We start from the raw sequence: 19,110 nt of genomic DNA on the forward strand, positions 1-19,110 counted from the left end.
CAGCAGACAGCCAAGGGCTCCACTCCTGGCTTCTCTGAGGCTGATCTTAATAGATTTCACACCATGCTGAATACCTCTGCTGGGCATCATGTGGATAAAATAGTAACAAAACAGTAAAGTTGTTTTTGCCAACCTCACTGCCACATAATAAGCACAATAAAGAGTCCTTGCTGATATTTGATCATGCTCACTCCATAAGCTATGGTATGTGCACTGTAATGATCATCCAGCCTTTTCCACTATGCCTAGCTGTTCAGTAAATGAAGCTGAATATATGCTCCATTACACTAGATTTGATGCTCAGGAGCAATCATATTGATGGCCCTTTCCATTTCACCATTCTATCTAAGGTCCACCCATCTCTTCACCATTATATCTAAGGTCCACTCATCCACCCAAGTAATACATACTTGGTCAGATTCTTTGTCTGCAGTCAGGTCATATAAACTGGCCTGGCATTCAGTAGCAGCACCAACAGACCAGAGGGTGGGCTGAGAGGGCAAACTCATTCTTTAAGGATGTGCCTGCAATTACACTGTTGTGAAAAAATGAGACCAGAATCAAGGCAGAGAATTTCAGTTAAAGCATTTTGAATCATAGTGATAATATCCAGATCAAATCATAAATTCACAACAGACTATATTTTTTATGCAGGATACTAAAGGAAGTATATCCACATTATATCAAGGCACCCAGTGACTCTCTCGCAAAACCTATAAAGCAACTATTGAAAGGTATGTAATTGCATTTGTTTGCTGTTTCTACATATTCTCTTGACATTTGTAGTCTAGGTTGTTTGTATTTTACTTCCTACATCTGTGATCCTGGAAACACTGAAGCAATGTCTCTACTAGCATTAGCCTTGCTAGCTTCAGTGGTGATCTGGGGTTACCTATAGAGAATAGCTGTTTTTCCAGGACTAAAGCCTTTCTTCAGTTAAGCAATATTGCCTGTTACTTTAATTAAGCTTTCTGCAACATTTTTTACCTGATGAAGAGATTGAGAGATCTCAGAAGCTTACATATATTTTGTGCCCTTTTGTTGGACTTAATAAGCATATGACTCTAATTTTTTTACATTTTTATTATAGATACATTTTGCTGTTTACATAATCTGAAATATTAACAAAATTCCTCGTTCTACTGTAGATGGAAAAGATGAAAATATCACTGTTTCACTGTCCAATAATAATAACTCTGACATTAATTCTGATCTTCGTGAATGGTGGGTTCTAAACCAGACTAACAAAATTTTGGATAAAAACAAGACAAGGCTGGAACTTGTTGTGTTCAGTGACAAAGTTAGCCCTCCTAGCCTTGGATTCTTGGCAGGCTATGGGTAAGTGATTGTATCATACTGATACGAGTGTATCATTGCACACATTTAACAAAACCTTAATACCTTTGTTATTCTTTGGAATAGTACAGCTTACATTTTTCATATGGTTTTCATAAAGCACTTTCCCCAACCTGAGGCATCTGAGAAGGAGATTGCTACTCCCTCTCAAATCATTGTATCATCCTGAAACATCTAGACTGGCTTCCTCTTAGGAGTTTTCATCATCATAAAATAACTTATGCTCATGTAAAGTTGAATTGTGCCATTGAGCAACATTTTTATTCTCAAGAGGAGAACAGAGACATAACTAGGTCTTCAGGACCATTGTGCAAGTGAAGCCAGGAGCATGGCCATTATGCAATGGTCCTGTTGTACTTTGGGTCAGTTATGCATAGCACCCCATTGCAAAAATATTATGTCAGAGATGTAGCTATGTCATTGTAGAGTTACTCACCATCTACGCTAGGATCTAGGCTGCAGTCTTGTCTAAATTCAGACACTAAGCAGGGCCTGGGCATGCCAAGGCAACCTAAGATCTTGAGATCCTGGCTGAACCATTGCCAACTGGAGTTAATAATACTGATCTAAGATGGATCAATACTCAGTATAAGGCAGCTTCCTACATTCCTGGTACCCCAGTGCAGAACACACTTTTTAGAGTACTTGAGATAATGATAGATGACAGAGAGAGAGAGACCAATTGAAGTCCTAAATGCATGGAGACCAAAGATGATACAGAACATCCCATACAGAATAATTAAAAAAAAAAACACTTTTCATATGGTGGAGTATTTGCCAACCTCTGTGAGTATTCAAATATATTAATCCATCTATCCATCCATCCTTTTATTTAACCCCATCTTTTTCTCAAAATGAGGCTCATTGGGTCTTAGAAAATGTTTTGTAGTGGAAACGTCTCTTAACAGATAGAGACTGCCTTCCTGTCCAGTGTTTAGGATGTTATAAGCTAGACTTATGACCTCGTAAAGTTTGGCATTCACATTTATGATTATGGCATCATTGCCACAACTGCAATTAAGATGGGACCCCACAGGGGTCACTACTCCTATTATTCACATCACAATTCACTGGCAGGAGGTAGCTGGACATGGTATCCACCAGTGATATAAAACTGCTTCAGTTGGTGTGGCTACCTGACATTTAAGGTGAGTTTTAGGGGCCAGATTGGGAGATGGATTTTAGCTATGCCATTGCAGCTATGTCTCTCATGAGGGAATGCAGCCAGTTGTTTTGTGGGACATTGAATGGAAAAAAAGAAGTGCCCTGTAGTAAAAATCAATGCATCTGTTGCATTTTTCCCTAGTTTTTTGGGAAGGGCAGCAACAAGTGGCAAGACTCTGGTGCCATTGCTTACTATGGTGCCGGTGACAATATCCTAGAATGACTGCACTATAGATCTTTCTTCAGTAAAAATTGAATCTGCCGGATTCTATCCTAATGTAAAAAGGTTTTATAACCATGCTGACTTTTGACATAACTCCTGTCTTCACCTCTCTGTGACAATGTTTAACATTCCTCCATTTTTATACATGTCTCAGTTTCTTTCCCTGCCATTCCATTTCTGTTGTTTATGTATGTGATAAATTCTTTGTTAATGCAGAAAGAGAAGGAGTTTGTTACTAAACATATTCATCATTTAATTTTTTAAATTCTTCTTATTGTCTCAATATCCACATTTTGTGCTTGCATTTTTATTACTATACATTTCTAAATGAAAGTACCTTTTGATTGTTTTGCAGTATAATGGGGTTATATGCTTCCGTTGTCCTGGTAATAGGGAAGTTTGTCCGTGAATTCTTCAGTGGGATCTCCCACTCCATAATGTTTGAAGAGCTTCCCAATGTGGATCGTATCCTGAAATTATGTACTGATATCTTCTTGGTGCGGGAGACTGGTGAATTAGAACTGGAGGAGGACCTATATGCCAAATTAATATTCCTGTATCGCTCACCAGAGACTATGATCAAGTGGACTAGAGAAAAAACAAATTGATCTCTTTGGAAGTCTCGCTGTAAATCAAGAAGACATTGGTTTCTTTTTAAAGCACAACATTCTCCTAAGAGCGAAAGCTTTTATGATGGGGTTGCAATGGAGGTTTTGTTCATGGATCCACTTGGCTGCTTAGAAAGCTACATGGCTTTGAATCAAAGATGAAGAAAGAGGCCTCATTTCAGATTCAGCTCCTCTGACATTGGAGAAAATTGTTTTTAGTTCAATGAACAAATACTCTGCATCCCTCTGACTAAGGTAACACATGGGCTTTGCCCCCCCTCTCAAGGGAAAGAAGGATACCACAGCTGAAGTAAGCAGATCTTTAAGGGAATTTTTGGGGGGGTGGGGGTATCTTGGATTGTGCATAGCTTGCTTTACACCACTGCTTTCAAGGGACAACAGTGGTCTGAGTTATCATTCTGAGAAATCCAAGGCAGTGGGAAACCATGTGTGCTGAAGAAACTTTTTTGTGTATGTCCAAAAAATCACATCTGTTAAAGATACTACAGATGACCTTCTGGAAATGAAGAAATAAACACTCATTGACATTATCATTAAATGCCTTATTTTATTTGAACATTTACCGGAGACATTAAAAAATCAATGACTTTACTCAGGAAAATAAAAACTGTCAAAGTTTAACTAATACATGATAATTATTGTGAAATATTGTGATCTTTTGTCGGCCATTTTCGCCAAATAATTTGTCTCCCAGCAGCCAGATGTTTTAAGACAAAAGAAGACAGTTGAAATTTACAAGAAGCCTTTGAAGGCAAATTTTTCTCTGCTCCAACACATGCTTTCCCTATTTTGACATTTTAACCTTATGATCTGACTTGTATCTAATTTTCCTTCCAGTGTTTCAGGTATATAACAATGTTTACTATGAAAATTCACATTTTTATGTCCAAGATGGTTTTTAAAGTTCCTGGTCATGAGAAAAATATTATGTAAGCTTGAAAACATGGACTTTTCTTAAATTATTGCTATTGGTGCACACAGGCTCTTCAATAGAGGGAACTGTAGCATGAACATTTAGTGTTGCAATGTAGTTTTCATTCCATGGTTTAGAAAATGCATTTTCTCAGCAACAATATTGAATGGACAGATATGCAAGGGTATATATGTGTAGTTCTCGCTTCCATAATGACTTCAGATGAAGTACATGTTGCAAACTCTTTTTTCCTTGGCTTGTTTACACTGAATGGAAAGTCTTTGTATAAATTATGTCTAAGTTGTGAATCTGTCAGTAATCATTTTTTAAAAAATCATCTTGTATTTATTTGTATTATAATGTATTAAGTCACTTAAAAGGAAGCTGTAGATGGCGAATCAAAAGAAAAGGTAATAGTCAATTGTTCTGAATTTCATTCTGTTATCTGGTAACTAGAAGAACACCAGTGTAATAAGACTGTGACATACCCACACAATTGATCTACTTCCATGAAAACATGCTGGTATCTTTCTATATCATGTCGAAAATTTGACACGAGGAGGCCCAAACCCAACATAACTCGAAAGCATTTTTACATAAAAACATTATGACTGGGTCATTCAAAGCTATTTTAATACCTAACAACATCACACAATAATATAATAAAGCAAAGGGGTTGTTTTCAGAGAGAGGAGAGAGAAACAAAAGTAATTACTCTTCTCATAATAGGTTGTTGACTTAATCAGTGTGAACAAGAAAAGTCCTATGGTACCTTAAAGACTAATGAATACATTAGTTGATGCATAGCAATTACCTGTATGTACAGAACACAAATGTATACAAGAGGAAAACTCAGCTTGTATTATTGAAATCTAACAGTCCTACTAGTGTGTACATTGCACTTCAGGCTCTTTTTGCCTGTCTGTTTACCATGATCACACACCATAATTGTGCACTTCTTGTTTGAAAATAACTCTTTATGGATCTGCTAAAGAAGGCTGTGACACGTGAACAATTTATTGTTAATTGTTAACCTATAGGTTACCATAGGACTAAACATGGAACTAGAATCTCCATTCTGCTAATGGAAGGACTCTGCTTACTAAAGATAGCTCTCTGACCACATCCTAATTCACCACATCCAGCAAGGTCCCTTTTCCCTCCTTAGCATTACTCAGGGCCTGGAAAGCTACCATAGGAAGAGAGGCAAAGAAGTCTGATTCTGTGAGCCCATTTGTACATACATAAATCCTAATCCAACTTTCTGTTTTTATACTAGAGATTACATGGCTCCCTCTTATCAGATTTGAATCGTGTTCTAAGAGTAGCAAGGGCTGGCTGGTGTAGAAGAGCGCTGATACCAGCTAGTCTTGTGTTTTCTTTCCCCAGCCTTGCCAACCAGGTATTTCATAGAAGCCTTCAACCACAACATGAAGGCACATGTTGGGTTTGTTTTACCAGCAACTGTCCTAAGAGGCATACAGGCTCTACGTCTGGAATCTGAGTTTTTTACTATGTTAAAAATGTTGATGGTGTATTTCCATTCATTTGTCTAAATCCCTCATAAAATGAAGAATCACAAGTAGTGGATTCCATAAACTAATTGTGTTGTTTGTCTGTCTTCAATACACTGCCAATCCAAATCATTAATGTTCAAGTATAGACAAAATCCCCTCTCCCTTCACATCTTAATTTTAAAAACTTTTCAGATCTCCCCACTTGAGGCTTTTGGCATGTTTTTCGCCAAATAATTGCCCCACTTTTAGATGAGTTGCTCAAATTCCTATACCATTTTGTGATTGGTGTTTTTGTTTTAGATTGATAGGTAGTAATGCTTTCTCTTAATCACAAAATTAGTAGAGAGTTAATCTGGCTGTGGGTCCACTGTGGTTACTACTCATTCATAAGAGGCACTTTACTCATCTATCAAATCTACTAGCAAATAAAAAACCATTTGTGCAGGTCCATGACTTAAAGGTGAAGTAGTCTACGGACAGCATTTTAGAAGTGTGGAATCCATAAATCTTCAGTCGTCACAAATTTGCTGCCTTTACATGATTAATCTCTACAGGCTCCAACTAGCATGGTTGAACTACACACAGCCACTGAGGCAGATTGAAATCTTAGCATTGAATAGCATTTATTTCTTACTGAGAAAAAATTGTGCTTCTTATTATCTCTCTTTTACATGCATGTTATTTATAAAGCATATCTTTTCTCTCCTAATAATGCATTGTATGAAGGGTTAAAAAAAAAAGGACAACACTGTGATGCAATTTACCTAGGAATGGGCCTTGATTTGTGGCAGGGTTATATCTTGGAACATGTGAGTAGCCAGTTATGTGCAAAATGCTTTTATCTTGCCTCTGAGTAACCACAGTTTATCCTATCACATTTAGGATTAAGCAGCATACAAGGCAGATGGCATGGCATTCAGGTGTACCAGATCCCTGGTGACTGTTTTGAGAAATTAACCAATACCACGAATGGAGAAACACAGTAGGAACTTGGAGATGATGGCTACAAGCCAAGCTCAGGGGGAGAATTATCTGTCCCTCTGGCTGTCATAGGGCTGCAAGTTTCAGTAGCCCTAGTCCATTTAGTCAAGGATAAGAGAGATGGGGTCTTGCAGTGAAGAAATATTTAGAGGGGTGCATGAATCTCATCTTTGGCCTAGCTTCTCACCATGGTAAATTTAAACTCTGTGAAAGAAAGATGATGAAGTTTGTTTCTTTTCCATATATCATGATCTTTCTGCTGGAAGTTAGCAATCAGTCTGATATAGTTGGAGGCTGGGAAAATTACTTTTTGAAACAGTTTAAGTTGATTCCAAAATCCTCCAGCCACCATGGCTAGAGACCGTGGGATTCTGAGAGTCATTGTCCAATAGGGTAACCTTTCCAAGCTCTAGCTATATACCTTTTGGTCTCCAGCATTCACCTCATTTACACAAACATTACATACTTGACCTGTGTAGATACACTAATAGAACTAATTATATGAGGACTGATACAAACCCCAACTTTTCCTGAAGAGATAAAGGCCTAGTGTTTCACTTCTGCTTTTTACTGACCCCCATAATATCAGTTTATTCCCATGTAAATAAAACTGTAAATATATGTACAAACTACAAATACACTATGTAAGACAAGCTAGGATTTAGTGCTTGATTTTGTTACCTGAAGGGCAGTTGAAAAACAAATGTGACAATGTGACTCGCAAAAAATATTAATTAAAACATTAAGGTACTATAGCCTTTGTATAATGAAATTATGATATGAAAAGGTCTTTTTCTTGATTAAAGTTTTTTAACAAAGACTTTTCTGTTCCTTTTCCTCACCCAAGATCCATCAATGCAGTATCAAAAGCACCTGTTGATGTACTGGAGAATAGTTTTTAATCCTATTCTGTGTTTGTGCTCCACAGCCAGTGTTAATGCTCTCTTTAGAATGTGAATCGAAGAAAACATGTGTGACATTTCATGTCATCATCTATGGCCATTATCAGACGAGTGTGGAACTGGGGGTCTTCCGCACTGGGTGATTCGAATTCACGTTATTTCGCACAATACCATCATACCAGCATTCGAATGGCCCAATCCGCCCCTCACGTTAAAGCGCGAGCTGCCGAACTGAATGCGTACTGGCTCCTCTTTTTGGAGCTGTTGGCCAGTGCGCTGATAAGGGGATTGGCGATATCCTGGATTGGGGCTCTGTTCGATCTCAGTGCGAATGGGTCTGGTGTGACTACCCAGTCCTGAATTCCATCGCAAGACCCCCAGATTCCAATTTTACTTCCGGTGGGTCTTTCCTCTTGCCGGTTCCAGGGAAGCGGGGGGGGGGCGGTTCCCGCGGCTCCTCCTCCTCCTCCGGCTTGAGAGGCATCCCTGGCTGCATCCCAGGCAGGGAGGAGGAGGAGGAGGCCGTTGAACGGCGGCGATTGCCACGATTCTAGCGGCCCCGCGCCTGTTCCCTGCCTGGGATGCAGCCAGGGATGCCTCTCAAGCCGGGAGGGAGGAGGAGGCTGCTGGAACCGCGATTCCCGTTGCCCCCCCTCTCGCCTCTTCCCTGCCTGGAAGGGCAAGGCATTTCCTCCCCTCATCGGAGGGGAGGGGGAGGAGGAAAGAGCCCTGGGCAGAAGGGAGCAAGGGAGGCATTCTTTAGGAGCCTCTTTTCCCTGCATCCCCTGCCCAAAGCCCTCTGTCGCTGGGCATTCCTTCCCTTGCAGGAGAAAAAATCAGGTCATGAACGGAGCTCATGTCAGGCAACCCCCCCCTTTTCAAATTCAAACAATTTTTTTTGAGCGCAGATGTGCATGTTCAATATTCCTGAATGTAGTTTTATTTTTAACCATTTTTTGAGCGCAGCTGCGCATGGTTTATATTCCAGAGGGCAGATGGAGCCAGGCTTGCACTTGTGCCGCCGCTGAAACCCCTGTGCCTGGCTCTTTAAAAAGGGAGGACACTTCCCCCGATGCCCTGCAAACGTCCCATGACGATAGCTTGATTGGCAGCGGCCAATCTACAGAATGCATTCAATTTCTGTCAAAATGCATTCGATTTCAATTTGTAGGGCACTTGCTAACGGCAGCGATTGACAGCCGCTGGAACTGCTCCTCCCCCCACCCAGAATACATACTCACACACTCACCACCACACACACACACACGTAGAACCGGGCATTGCTAATTTGTTGCAAGGGAAGTCATGGTAACATTAAAACCAAGCAGGAATGTAGGAGGAAACAGTAATGGCGCGTTGTATCGCGATTGTTAATGTGCATGAGCTGGCTCTCCAGCTGTTTACTGGGCTGTCATGACGGGACCTCCCCTTTCACCCCGGAGCGTTTAAGGTCGCAACCCATGCAGGGCACCACTGAGTGTGCGAGGCAGCCGATACGAATCGGCCAATCCTCATGTTGAGCACCGGTGTGACAAAACATTCTGCACTGAATGCACTTCGCGCGATGCAGAATTGGCCAATTTGATCATGCCATGCGGAGGGACTCCCAGGTATGATGGTATTGTGCGATAACGTGAATTCGAATCGCCCAGTGCAGAAGACCCCCAGTTCCGCACTCATCCGATAAGGGCTATTGTTTTATGACAGTGTGGATTGGCAAATGCCACCTTATCTGTGGAGCTCCAGAGATCTCAGTGGATGATGCCATCACTTTGCATCTGGTTGTGGAGTGATTTGAATGTTGGACTGTGACTCTGGAGACTAGGGTTCAGTTCCCCATCAGCATGGAAACCCACTGGAGCACACGCTCAGCCCCAGAAAACCCCATGACAGATTTGCCTATAGGGTTGCCACATGTTGGAAATAGCTTGAAAACACACAATAATCACAACAACAACGGAGACGTAGCCAGATGGTTTTCCAATCTCTCCCATTCTCCCAAGCCCAGAATAGGGGAAGGGCTGTAGCAACTCTGTGGTAGGTCTGGTGTGGGCTTTGGTTGACGTGGAAGGAGAAAGAGAATAGCAATCTCATCATCAACCATAAAGAGACATATGCAGACCTACAATTAGCTTAGCCAGTGATGGTGAACCTTTTAGAAGCCGAGTGCCCAAACTGCAACCCAAAACCCTCTTATTTACTGCAAAGTGCCATGTCCCTCTGGCTTTCTAGTAACAAACTCTGGCAAACTCTGTGCTGGGGCGACGGCACATGTGCCCACAGAGAGGGCTCTGAGTGCCACCTCTGGCACGCGTGCCATAGGTTCACCATCACTGGCTTAGGCCGTGTATGGCAGGAACAGGATACATCTCCCCATTTCTTACAGTTTGTGCATTTCGTTTGCTGCTATTGGAAGGGAGCATCTTCCCTGCCCACCATAAAAATCCAGCTAGGCAGGGGAGGTATTTAAAAAGCTTTCTGGGTCTTTGTCACTGTATTTCATGGGTGCTTTTCTGACTTTCCCTGATTTTCCTTCCCATCAAGTCCCTGCTGCCATATTTTGTCAAACGCTTCACTTAATAGGAGATGTGCTTTCTCCTGTCACAGCAGCTATCTCTCTGTTGAGCCACATGTTCAATGTACAGAAATGTCAAATCCACTGTATCATACTGGTGACCTCCCCAGCCGCCATCCCTGGTTAAGGCAGCGTAAGGACATACATCAGAGCAATGCATAACTTTATCAGAGCTTGGAAGTACAACAAATTGCATAGGAAGATAAGATCACAGATGTGCAGTCTAATAGAAAAATGCCAGCATAAATTAATCGTGAAAAACACATGGTTTGTTTTATCCCAGAGCTAAATACAAAATGTATTTGGTTTTAGACCTGCATCTGTCCTTTGGAAAGCAGTCTCTCCTAATGGCTTCCATATGACATTAGAAAACAAAATGTTTGTCCCTTCCTAGAGCCACTGTAACTTTCTTTTCTTTTTTCATTTAGACCTTGAAAGTGGGAAATAAGAAGGTTAAAGCATATAAGAAAACTACTCATGAATTATCAGGCACTTATCTAAGAAATGAATAAAAGCCATATTGGAGAACTTTACTGTGATGCAACTGTGGAGATCAAAATTATCAGGAAAAGCAACTACATTTCCAAAAATCAAATATATGAAGCTCTCTGCTAGTGCCTTCAATGGATTAACTAGAATATGCTGCAGCTAAAGTTGTAACACAGTTGAGAACTATTTGATGGATAACTGACAAGTGGTAGCTGACAGCTTCAATGTTAAGTGATGAATATGCTCTGGATTTTAGTCTGACGTTAAAGGAATTGTGCAAAGTCCTAAATCTGAGCCCCAAAATAAATTCAACAACAGTTGAGGTTGAGGTTTAGAATAAGCTGACTGCTGTCAGTGGCACTGTGAGTAGTAGGTGAAGATGAAGCAGAACCTGTACGATTTGCCCAAAGTAAAAAGTAGCCATTGATGTATGAGGGGTTGAGGCAAGAAAAGAGGAGTGGGAGGTATCTTGTAAGGCAGATTTCCAGTATCATCTCTTATTCATGGCCATGGTCAAATAAATCAATCACAGAGGAGCCTCCCTTAATGGGCTCCCTGGAGATTACAGAGGGATTTCAAAGCTTCAGACGACATTTCATTGCCTGCTGCCATATCTATTCTCCCACGTCAACAGCAGAAGGTCTCCTTTGAGAGCAAAGCTGCATGCAGCATAAGCACATTTGCCAAAAATTGCAGATGAACACAAGCATCTGTGTTTGCCATCTCCATTGTTCCAAAAAAAAAAAACAAAAAAAAGGCAAGGTTGGATAGAAAAACATATGTTATACATTTGCAGCTCTAGACAATTTTTATTTAGGAGCCAGGCTGGAGTTGACTGCAGGTGCTAGGTTTTTCAAAGTTTAAGTTACTAATCAAATTTTCTGGCATGCATGATGTTTAAATAATACAATACTTTCAATGCAATCTATATTAAATAGCTCATACTTAAGCCATGCTGATTTTAGTCCCAGAGCTCCTCTCATAAATAAAGTCGGTGAAGCATTTGTGAGAAAATGATGGCTCATAGCCAGCCTCAGGGTGAGCAAGCTGGGCACTTGTAGTAAGTGCTAAAGGGGCTCTGAGATGACCTCAATGAGTTGGTGCTTCTTAAATATGCTGTCTGCACTTGAAGTATACTGGGAAAAGGTGCTTTTCTCCTTTTCTTTGAAGTTCTACAGGCAAAACCTGTTTGGATGCTGGCTACAAACTAACCTTCCACTAGTTAGCTTTAAAGTGTGCTGCTTTTCACTTTCTAGTTGGATGTTATTAATTTAATTCAGAATAAGACATGGGGAACCTACATAAAGAGAGAATGCTACTAAAATATGCTGGCTTCTCCACCAGATCCCACTCTTTCCTGGCAGGGGAAGTTCTTCTCTTCAACCAGCTGCTAACTGGAAGTAAGAATTTTTCTCTGCTGAGAAGATAAGGCAGGGCTTATGGGGTGGGGAAGCTACTGAATATAGCTGACCTTCCATATTCATGGATTCTTTATCCATAGATTCAGCCATCAGTGGCTTGAAAATATTTTAAAATATATATAACAAACAAACAAACCTTGATTTTGCAAGTGTATTTAATGGAATACTGTATTTAGTGGAATGTGAGCATCCATAGATTTTATTATCTATGGGGGGGGGGGGGGGGGTCCTGGAACCAAACTCCACTGGATACCAAGGGCCCACTGTAATGCAATATTGCTTTCTTCTGAGACTTGTCCTTCTTGCTTCTTAGTTGATGTGGAAACACTTGGCCTGTACACCTGAGTACCCATGCTGGTCATACTCACCAATCTGGCTGCTGAATTTTGTACTAGCTACAAATTCCAAACACCTTTCAAGTGCACTACAGTAGTCTAATTGGGAGGTAACTAAGGCCAGATCTGCCTTTCCCAAGAAAGAGCACAGATGACACACCAGCTGAAATTAGGCAAAGGTGCTCCTGGCCACCTCAGCAACCTTTCTTTCTAGGAGCAGTGCTGGGTTCAAGAGCACTCTAGAACTACAAAGCTAATATTTCAGAGGGGAAGCAACCCCATCCAGAACATTCTGTGATCCCATTCCCAGGTTGGTTTTCCTGCTGACCAACAGCACTTCCATCTTGTCTGGATTAAGCTTCAGTCTATTCATCCACATCCAGTCCTCCACTGCATCCAGACAATAATTCAGGACTTCCACCGTCTCCCTGGCATCAGTTGTAAAAGAAAGATAGAGCTGGGCATCACCAGCATACAGATAACACCCAGATCCAAAACTGAATGACCCTTTCCAGAGGCTTCATGTAGATGTTAAAAAACATAGGTGACAGGATTGACCCCCTGTGGAACCCCACAGGCTAATGGCCAAAGGCTGAATAACAGCAGCCCAGCACAACGGGGAGCATTCAAGTAAGAACAACTGGAACCACTGCAAAACAATTACTCCAAGTCCCATATTAACTAAACAACCCAAAAAAATACCATGGTTGATGGTATGAAATGCTACTGAAAGACCCAGGAGGACCAACCAAGACTCGCAGATTAGGCTCTTACCATTCTGCCTTTTCTCACAAGAATTAAAACTTGCCAGCATTTTTCTACACTGAACAACAACTTAGGAAAGAACACCACCATCCCCTACTTTCAAGGAAAATAAATGTTCAGCAGAGAAGGTAGGATATAAATAATCCTGGGCAGCCAAAATCTAGAAGCCCCATAGACAGTTAGCAATCAGCACCTGAATGAGTTAAGGGATATTACACAGCAACAAAACATCGTCTCAAATTGGCAAATTGTTAAACTTCCAACTGTGCTCCTCCCCACCATGACAGAGGGATGAATAGAGGTTCAGAGCAGTTTGAAGTACTGACCCCCAGACCTCTGCTCTAATGGGTCTAACAATCTACCATTGCTATTTGCCAAAATATTACTAAAACCTTGGCTGCTTTACATACCTCTGTGCACGAATGGAAGAGTCTGAGAATCCAATGTGTGGTTTGGTGGGCTGTTCTGGCTCAAAATGCATCTGTCTTTCATTCTGTGCATGTACATACATCACCCGATCTCTCCCTGCTTCCCTCTCAGCTACATCTAAATTACATGTGAACCTGAACTGAACAGAGATTAGAATACTTACAGAATTGGAGGTGAGTGAGCACAAGTTTGTCCAGATTGCCAAGCAATAAATCCAGCTTTTTGGCTGGAAGAAACAATCCTTCTTTGCAGGAGTTGCTAAAGTTAGCTGAATAGTTGGAAATAGATGTTCTGTCTTTTTATACTGTTTGCATGCAAGATGACTAGATTTAGTTGAGGGAAAGATCCAAAATGTCTCTTAAATTAAAATCACACAGCAAAGGGTCTGATTGCTATAATGTGTATAACTCCCTGCAGAAGTGTCTGTCTTCCTGATGTTCTTGCTCTATTTTGTTTTCTGTCAACAGCTCCACCTCTCCTAGTCCTGAGAGAGTGCCTGAAACTATGGAGATGTTAAAGCATTGATCATAATAGACCTTAAGGCCTGGATGGTTATATTAGGCACCCAATTCATAATATAACTTTCAAAAAAAGCTTCACAATGAAGAAATGATCTACTTTTAGATATTTCACAGTAAACACACACCTCACATAGTGGGCTTATCTGGGAGTAAAGTTAAGCTAAAAACTGGGTTAGCCGTAACCATAGTTTGTCATTCATTCTGTCTAGACTTAATAAACTATGGTGGCTGTTTTTTTCCTACTCATGATTTGCACTAAACAAGAACCAACTTTATAGCTTCTATATGTGGAGGAAGAAGAAAAAGAAGGAATGTACACCTCCAAATTCCATACTGTTCACTCTTATACTGGTTTACCTAATTTAAACACTTTCAAAGGAAAATGATTAGCCTTAGATTCACGTTTCTTACACATACCCTGAACTCTTTAAAATACTTCAGGAAGATCTCAGACAGAATGTAGCCTTAACTCTTGCCTTTATTAACTAACAACATTAATATTGCACTCAAATGATTTAGTGCTGAAGGACAAATTGTAAAGGCATATTAAGAAGACCAGATATTTGCTTAATTGGTCAATCTATTTAAAAGGTGACATGGCTTTGTCACAGCAAACCTGTGAGATATTAAAATTTCATTTTAAAGTTTATCACAGTTTTGCTAAAGTTCAGTTAGAGTTTATTATGTCTGTCCCATGATTTAAAGACTTACACACTATCTTCTGTCCTCAGACATTGTACAATACGCACACATCTTACACACACTTTGGCCTGTTACAGACTGCCAAAATAAAGCTGCTTCGGGTCTCTTTGGAGGTATGCTGTTTAAATGATGCATGGGTCCTAAGAGTCCAGAGGTCGTGCCAAAGCCACACTCCATTCCTCAGCACTGGAGGGCAGCTTTGGTGCAGCTTCCGGATTCTTAGGGTGCATGCATCATTTAAACAGCATACCTCCAAAGAGACCCAAAGCAGCATTATTTTGGCAGTCTGTAATAGGCCATACACAATATAAGCTGGAGCAAAACACAGCCTTCATAAATATTAAGCACACACACAAACCTAATGATAACCACCATGAAGCACAGCCAACAAGCTTCCATATGAGCCCTGTAGAAAGAGTTAATCCCTCTCACATCCATAGGAGTCCACCAAAGAAACAACCAGTACATCTAGGAGCAGAATTACAAAAAGCTGCATCTGCTGTCTATAAATTCATGAGCCAAAACCTCAACATTTACAAGACATGAAAACATTAAACCAGGCCTTCTTATTTGGCTTCTGTTGCAGAGCTTTTAATAGCCACAGTTGTCATATTTTCAGGCAACCGTTTTAAAAGCCAATATTCCAACAAGGGAGGAAGGTTCCAAATCTTACCTAGCACATAGACCACTATAGCACAGGGTCTTTTTGTATCATTGTCCCGTCCACACTGGCACTGTGAGGATTTATAGTTTAAGTTTCATGGTGCGGTATTCTGGGGTTTCTCCATAGCAATGACAATTGAGCTCTCAAACCCTGATTACTAAATAGTTCAGGTGACAGGCTTAGGAAATTTAATTTCGTTTTGCTTTGTTTTTTACTAGAATCTTGAGGTCTACCATCTAGAGTCAGGACAAAGCCATGGCTCAATTAGACAGACATTAAAAATTAAGGGAAAAGGTGCATTAAAGCACATGCAAATGCTTAGCCAAGGACTTTGTGACTAATAACGACAAAGCTCACAATATCTTTCACGGAAATTCACTCCTCATGTTCCACTAAGTGTTCTTTTTCTGCAACTACAAACAAAATGAGTATGTGGCTTTTTAGTTGTTGTTAGTAAGACAATTAGGAGACAGAAACCCTGGCTGATCTATTGCAATTTACTTAGAAATTCACCTGTATATCCATGTGTACATTTTATCTAGCTCTTTTGTGCAGAGCTATTATCTCTACTGCTTATAGCAGCTAAAACTTTAATGGCAGACATCAGAGAAACACATCTCTTCATATTTATATATCTCTTTCTCTACTGAATTACCATGAAAGCACTTTAAAATGGCTTTTTTTTAAAAAAAAATTGTCACCATTATTATGGTAAAATCAACCAGAAACTACAGCTGGGTTAAATCGATATCAAGAGACCACAACTCTAAGCATAGACAGCATCCTAATCCAAAAGGTGGAAGCATATCTAGATCCCTCTTCAGCATTTGGGAGACACTACAAACCTATCTGTACTACTATATTCAGAACTTGAAGTAAATTGGGGGGGGGGGGGGGGGGAGATATGTCAACATTATAACACACACAGACATGCACAGCACTGGCTGATACTATCCAAGTACATGGAGCTATTAAAGTACAGGGGCCCAATCCTAAAGGATTTACATGAAGGGCTTAAAAACAGACAAAAGGGTAATAACTGAAGCAGAAAGGTAGAATATGATCCTTACTTACTTGGGCTTATTTATGGTAATGCATTTGGTAGTTGGGGGTTGTTCCAATGGGTACATAGAAAAACTTGTCAGAACGCTTCACTCTTGTCTTTTACCAGCAGACACTTCCAAATCTTTAACAGCAAAACCTGTAAACATGCTGCTTTGTTAATGTACTGTTCTTGAACACAAGCTTGAGGAATGCACAATTGAAGGGCGCATGGAGGTTAACCACTCTCTTGTGACCTCTCATAAAATGCAGTGAAAAATCCAACACAACACTAGAGCAGCAATAATTCACTCTTCATAGCTGTTCCATTTGGAAACACAATTATTTTGAGAAGGCCAGAGGAGGGTGGTGGGTGTGGGACTGGACATGAGTCAGTACAATATTAAGATACTTGGCATCTCCATGAGCTGTGGAGCTCAATGACAGTCAAAGTTGCAGAACATTCTCATGCACTTTCTATCCAGTTCAATGCACATGTTTAAGAGCTCATGCTTTGTGTGATGAGAGATTTTCAGAATGATGAGGAGTGTTAGTAAACTTTTACAATCATTCTATACATGCGTTTTATATGTTTGAACAATGTATAACATAACAAAGAACCATTTGCTAATTAATCAAGTAGGCCTCTAACAACACTATTAACATTGCAACTCTAGCTGTTGCAATTATGCTGTGGAAAGACAGCTCACACTGCAGAGTTGTGCAGGGACAGACGGGCTGGACACCATTCCTGTCTTATAAAGATGGCTACAACTTATTGCATTGTACAGAAGTCATAAATCAATCAAAGTCACACATGCCTCTATCATATCAATCATCATGTAGTTGTATAATACTCTCATAAATCAATCATAATCAGCGTCAACAATATCATAAATCCTGCTAACAATTTGACAATTCAGAGAGGACATGGGTCCTGATGGTTCCATCCTTAGCCAATTGCTGGGCAAGGGTCTCCCTGCATTAAATCCCTGAGCAGGAATTTTATTCCAGCCAATCAGTTTGATTAAGCCAAACCGAACTGGTAAGAGGAGTGTGCCCTGCACTTGCCCCAACTGCAAGTAAACCCTCTCCCTTCTTGTTGGTTCTGATACCATCACCACGTGCCCTCACACTCTGCTTTATATCATGCCTGATGTCCTCTCCTCCTTGAGATAACTGCCATAGAAGGGGCTAGCCCAGCTTGGCAACCCCTTCCCACCAAAAATGTAATGATGAATGACCCACAGAGTCCAAGTAGATGTCAAAGCCTTCGGGGAAGAGATGTAACCTATTGCCCCTGAATAAATGGGCCAACTTGAATTCTGGGTGGGGAAACAACACCCTGCCTACCCCAAAAGGATTCCTCATTATGTCTCTTGACATGGTGTTGGGCTACATTGACAGCTGCCTCCCTTCTAGACCCTTGCCATGCCCTGCATGACAGCATTTTAGTCCACAAAATAAGGGTATGCAGGAGGATGGTCCTAATTGTTTGGAAGTCAGCCAAAATCATTCTGACCAGCTGAGGTCCCTGCATCTCAATGAGGCCATTCTCACTTAGCATCTAGAACCTGTGGAACTGAAAACAGGAGTGGGAATCTGCCAAGGGATTCATAATTCCCAGAAGATAGTGAGATTGGAATAAAAAGTTGTAGTGCAGGCATTGGAGAACCATGCATCTGACTAGGCCAATGATGCTGGAAGACATGGAAGACTGTGAGTTAACCTCCTGAACCTCTGCAGTATTCTGCACCAGAAAAGGACCAATTTGTTGGCAAACATGTTGACCCATACATGGGCCGCTACCACAGTTGGAAACAGTTCTAGGAAAATCAAGTCCCTCATCACCCCATTGCTTACCCAATCCAGTGACTAGGATTCCATGTACCACTGGTCTTCCCAGTGTAGGCCAAACTCTTCCACCCCTGTTGGATCTGACTGGACTTGTAGATCCGTCTGCAACATCAGGTCCCCCCTCATTATACTTACAGAGAAAAATGGTGCCTCACCATTTCTAGCAGGAGAGGGAACAGGAACAGCCATACAGGAGGAAGGACCTTGGTGTGTCTCTGCATTTTGGCAAAGTTTTCCAGTCTACAGCTAGCCATGTTGGAGCTGATGACTGGAGGCCTGATATATCTATGGAAGGCACCTTCCCTGGTGGAAGTTGTATTGCACCAGTAACACCCACCTGTGCACCGGGCCATTGATGGTGGGCCACTGATCTGGGTAGTGGTCACTGTTGGTGGTGTGCTGGGCTGTTTGTGGCTTGAAGGATAATTGGCTAATGGGAGAGAATGGGAGGACCTCCCAGAGTAGAGATATAAAATTTCTGGAAATTTTGAAGCCACAGGGGAGGAGGGAAAGGTATTTTTTCTGGGGATTTTTCAGGAAAAAAATGGGCAATTTTTGGACAAACTGAAAAAATGCAACATTAGCACTTTTTACAGATTGAAAGTCACTCTGTTACATCAGCACTT

The 19,110-nt window shown here is 41.0% G+C and overlaps 1 protein-coding gene across 1 annotated transcript in view; it reads left to right on the forward strand.

Annotated features, from left to right (window-relative positions):
- The window catches only part of LOC121928425 (piezo-type mechanosensitive ion channel component 2-like), a 100,428-nt gene extending 97,353 nt beyond the window's left edge, over nucleotides 1-3,075 (forward strand). Inside the window, exons 44-45 of the mRNA XM_042463093.1 lie at nucleotides 655-734; nucleotides 1,149-3,075. Coding sequence (XP_042319027.1) covers nucleotides 655-734; nucleotides 1,149-1,342 — 274 coding nt within the window. The 3' untranslated portion in view covers nucleotides 1,343-3,075. The remainder of the gene's footprint in view (nucleotides 1-654; nucleotides 735-1,148) is intronic.
- Nucleotides 3,076-19,110: the final 16,035 nt, after the last annotated feature.

The sequence above is a fragment of the Sceloporus undulatus genome, chromosome 4 (assembly GCF_019175285.1).
Source record: "Sceloporus undulatus isolate JIND9_A2432 ecotype Alabama chromosome 4, SceUnd_v1.1, whole genome shotgun sequence".
Lineage (NCBI taxonomy): Eukaryota > Metazoa > Chordata > Lepidosauria > Squamata > Phrynosomatidae > Sceloporus > Sceloporus undulatus.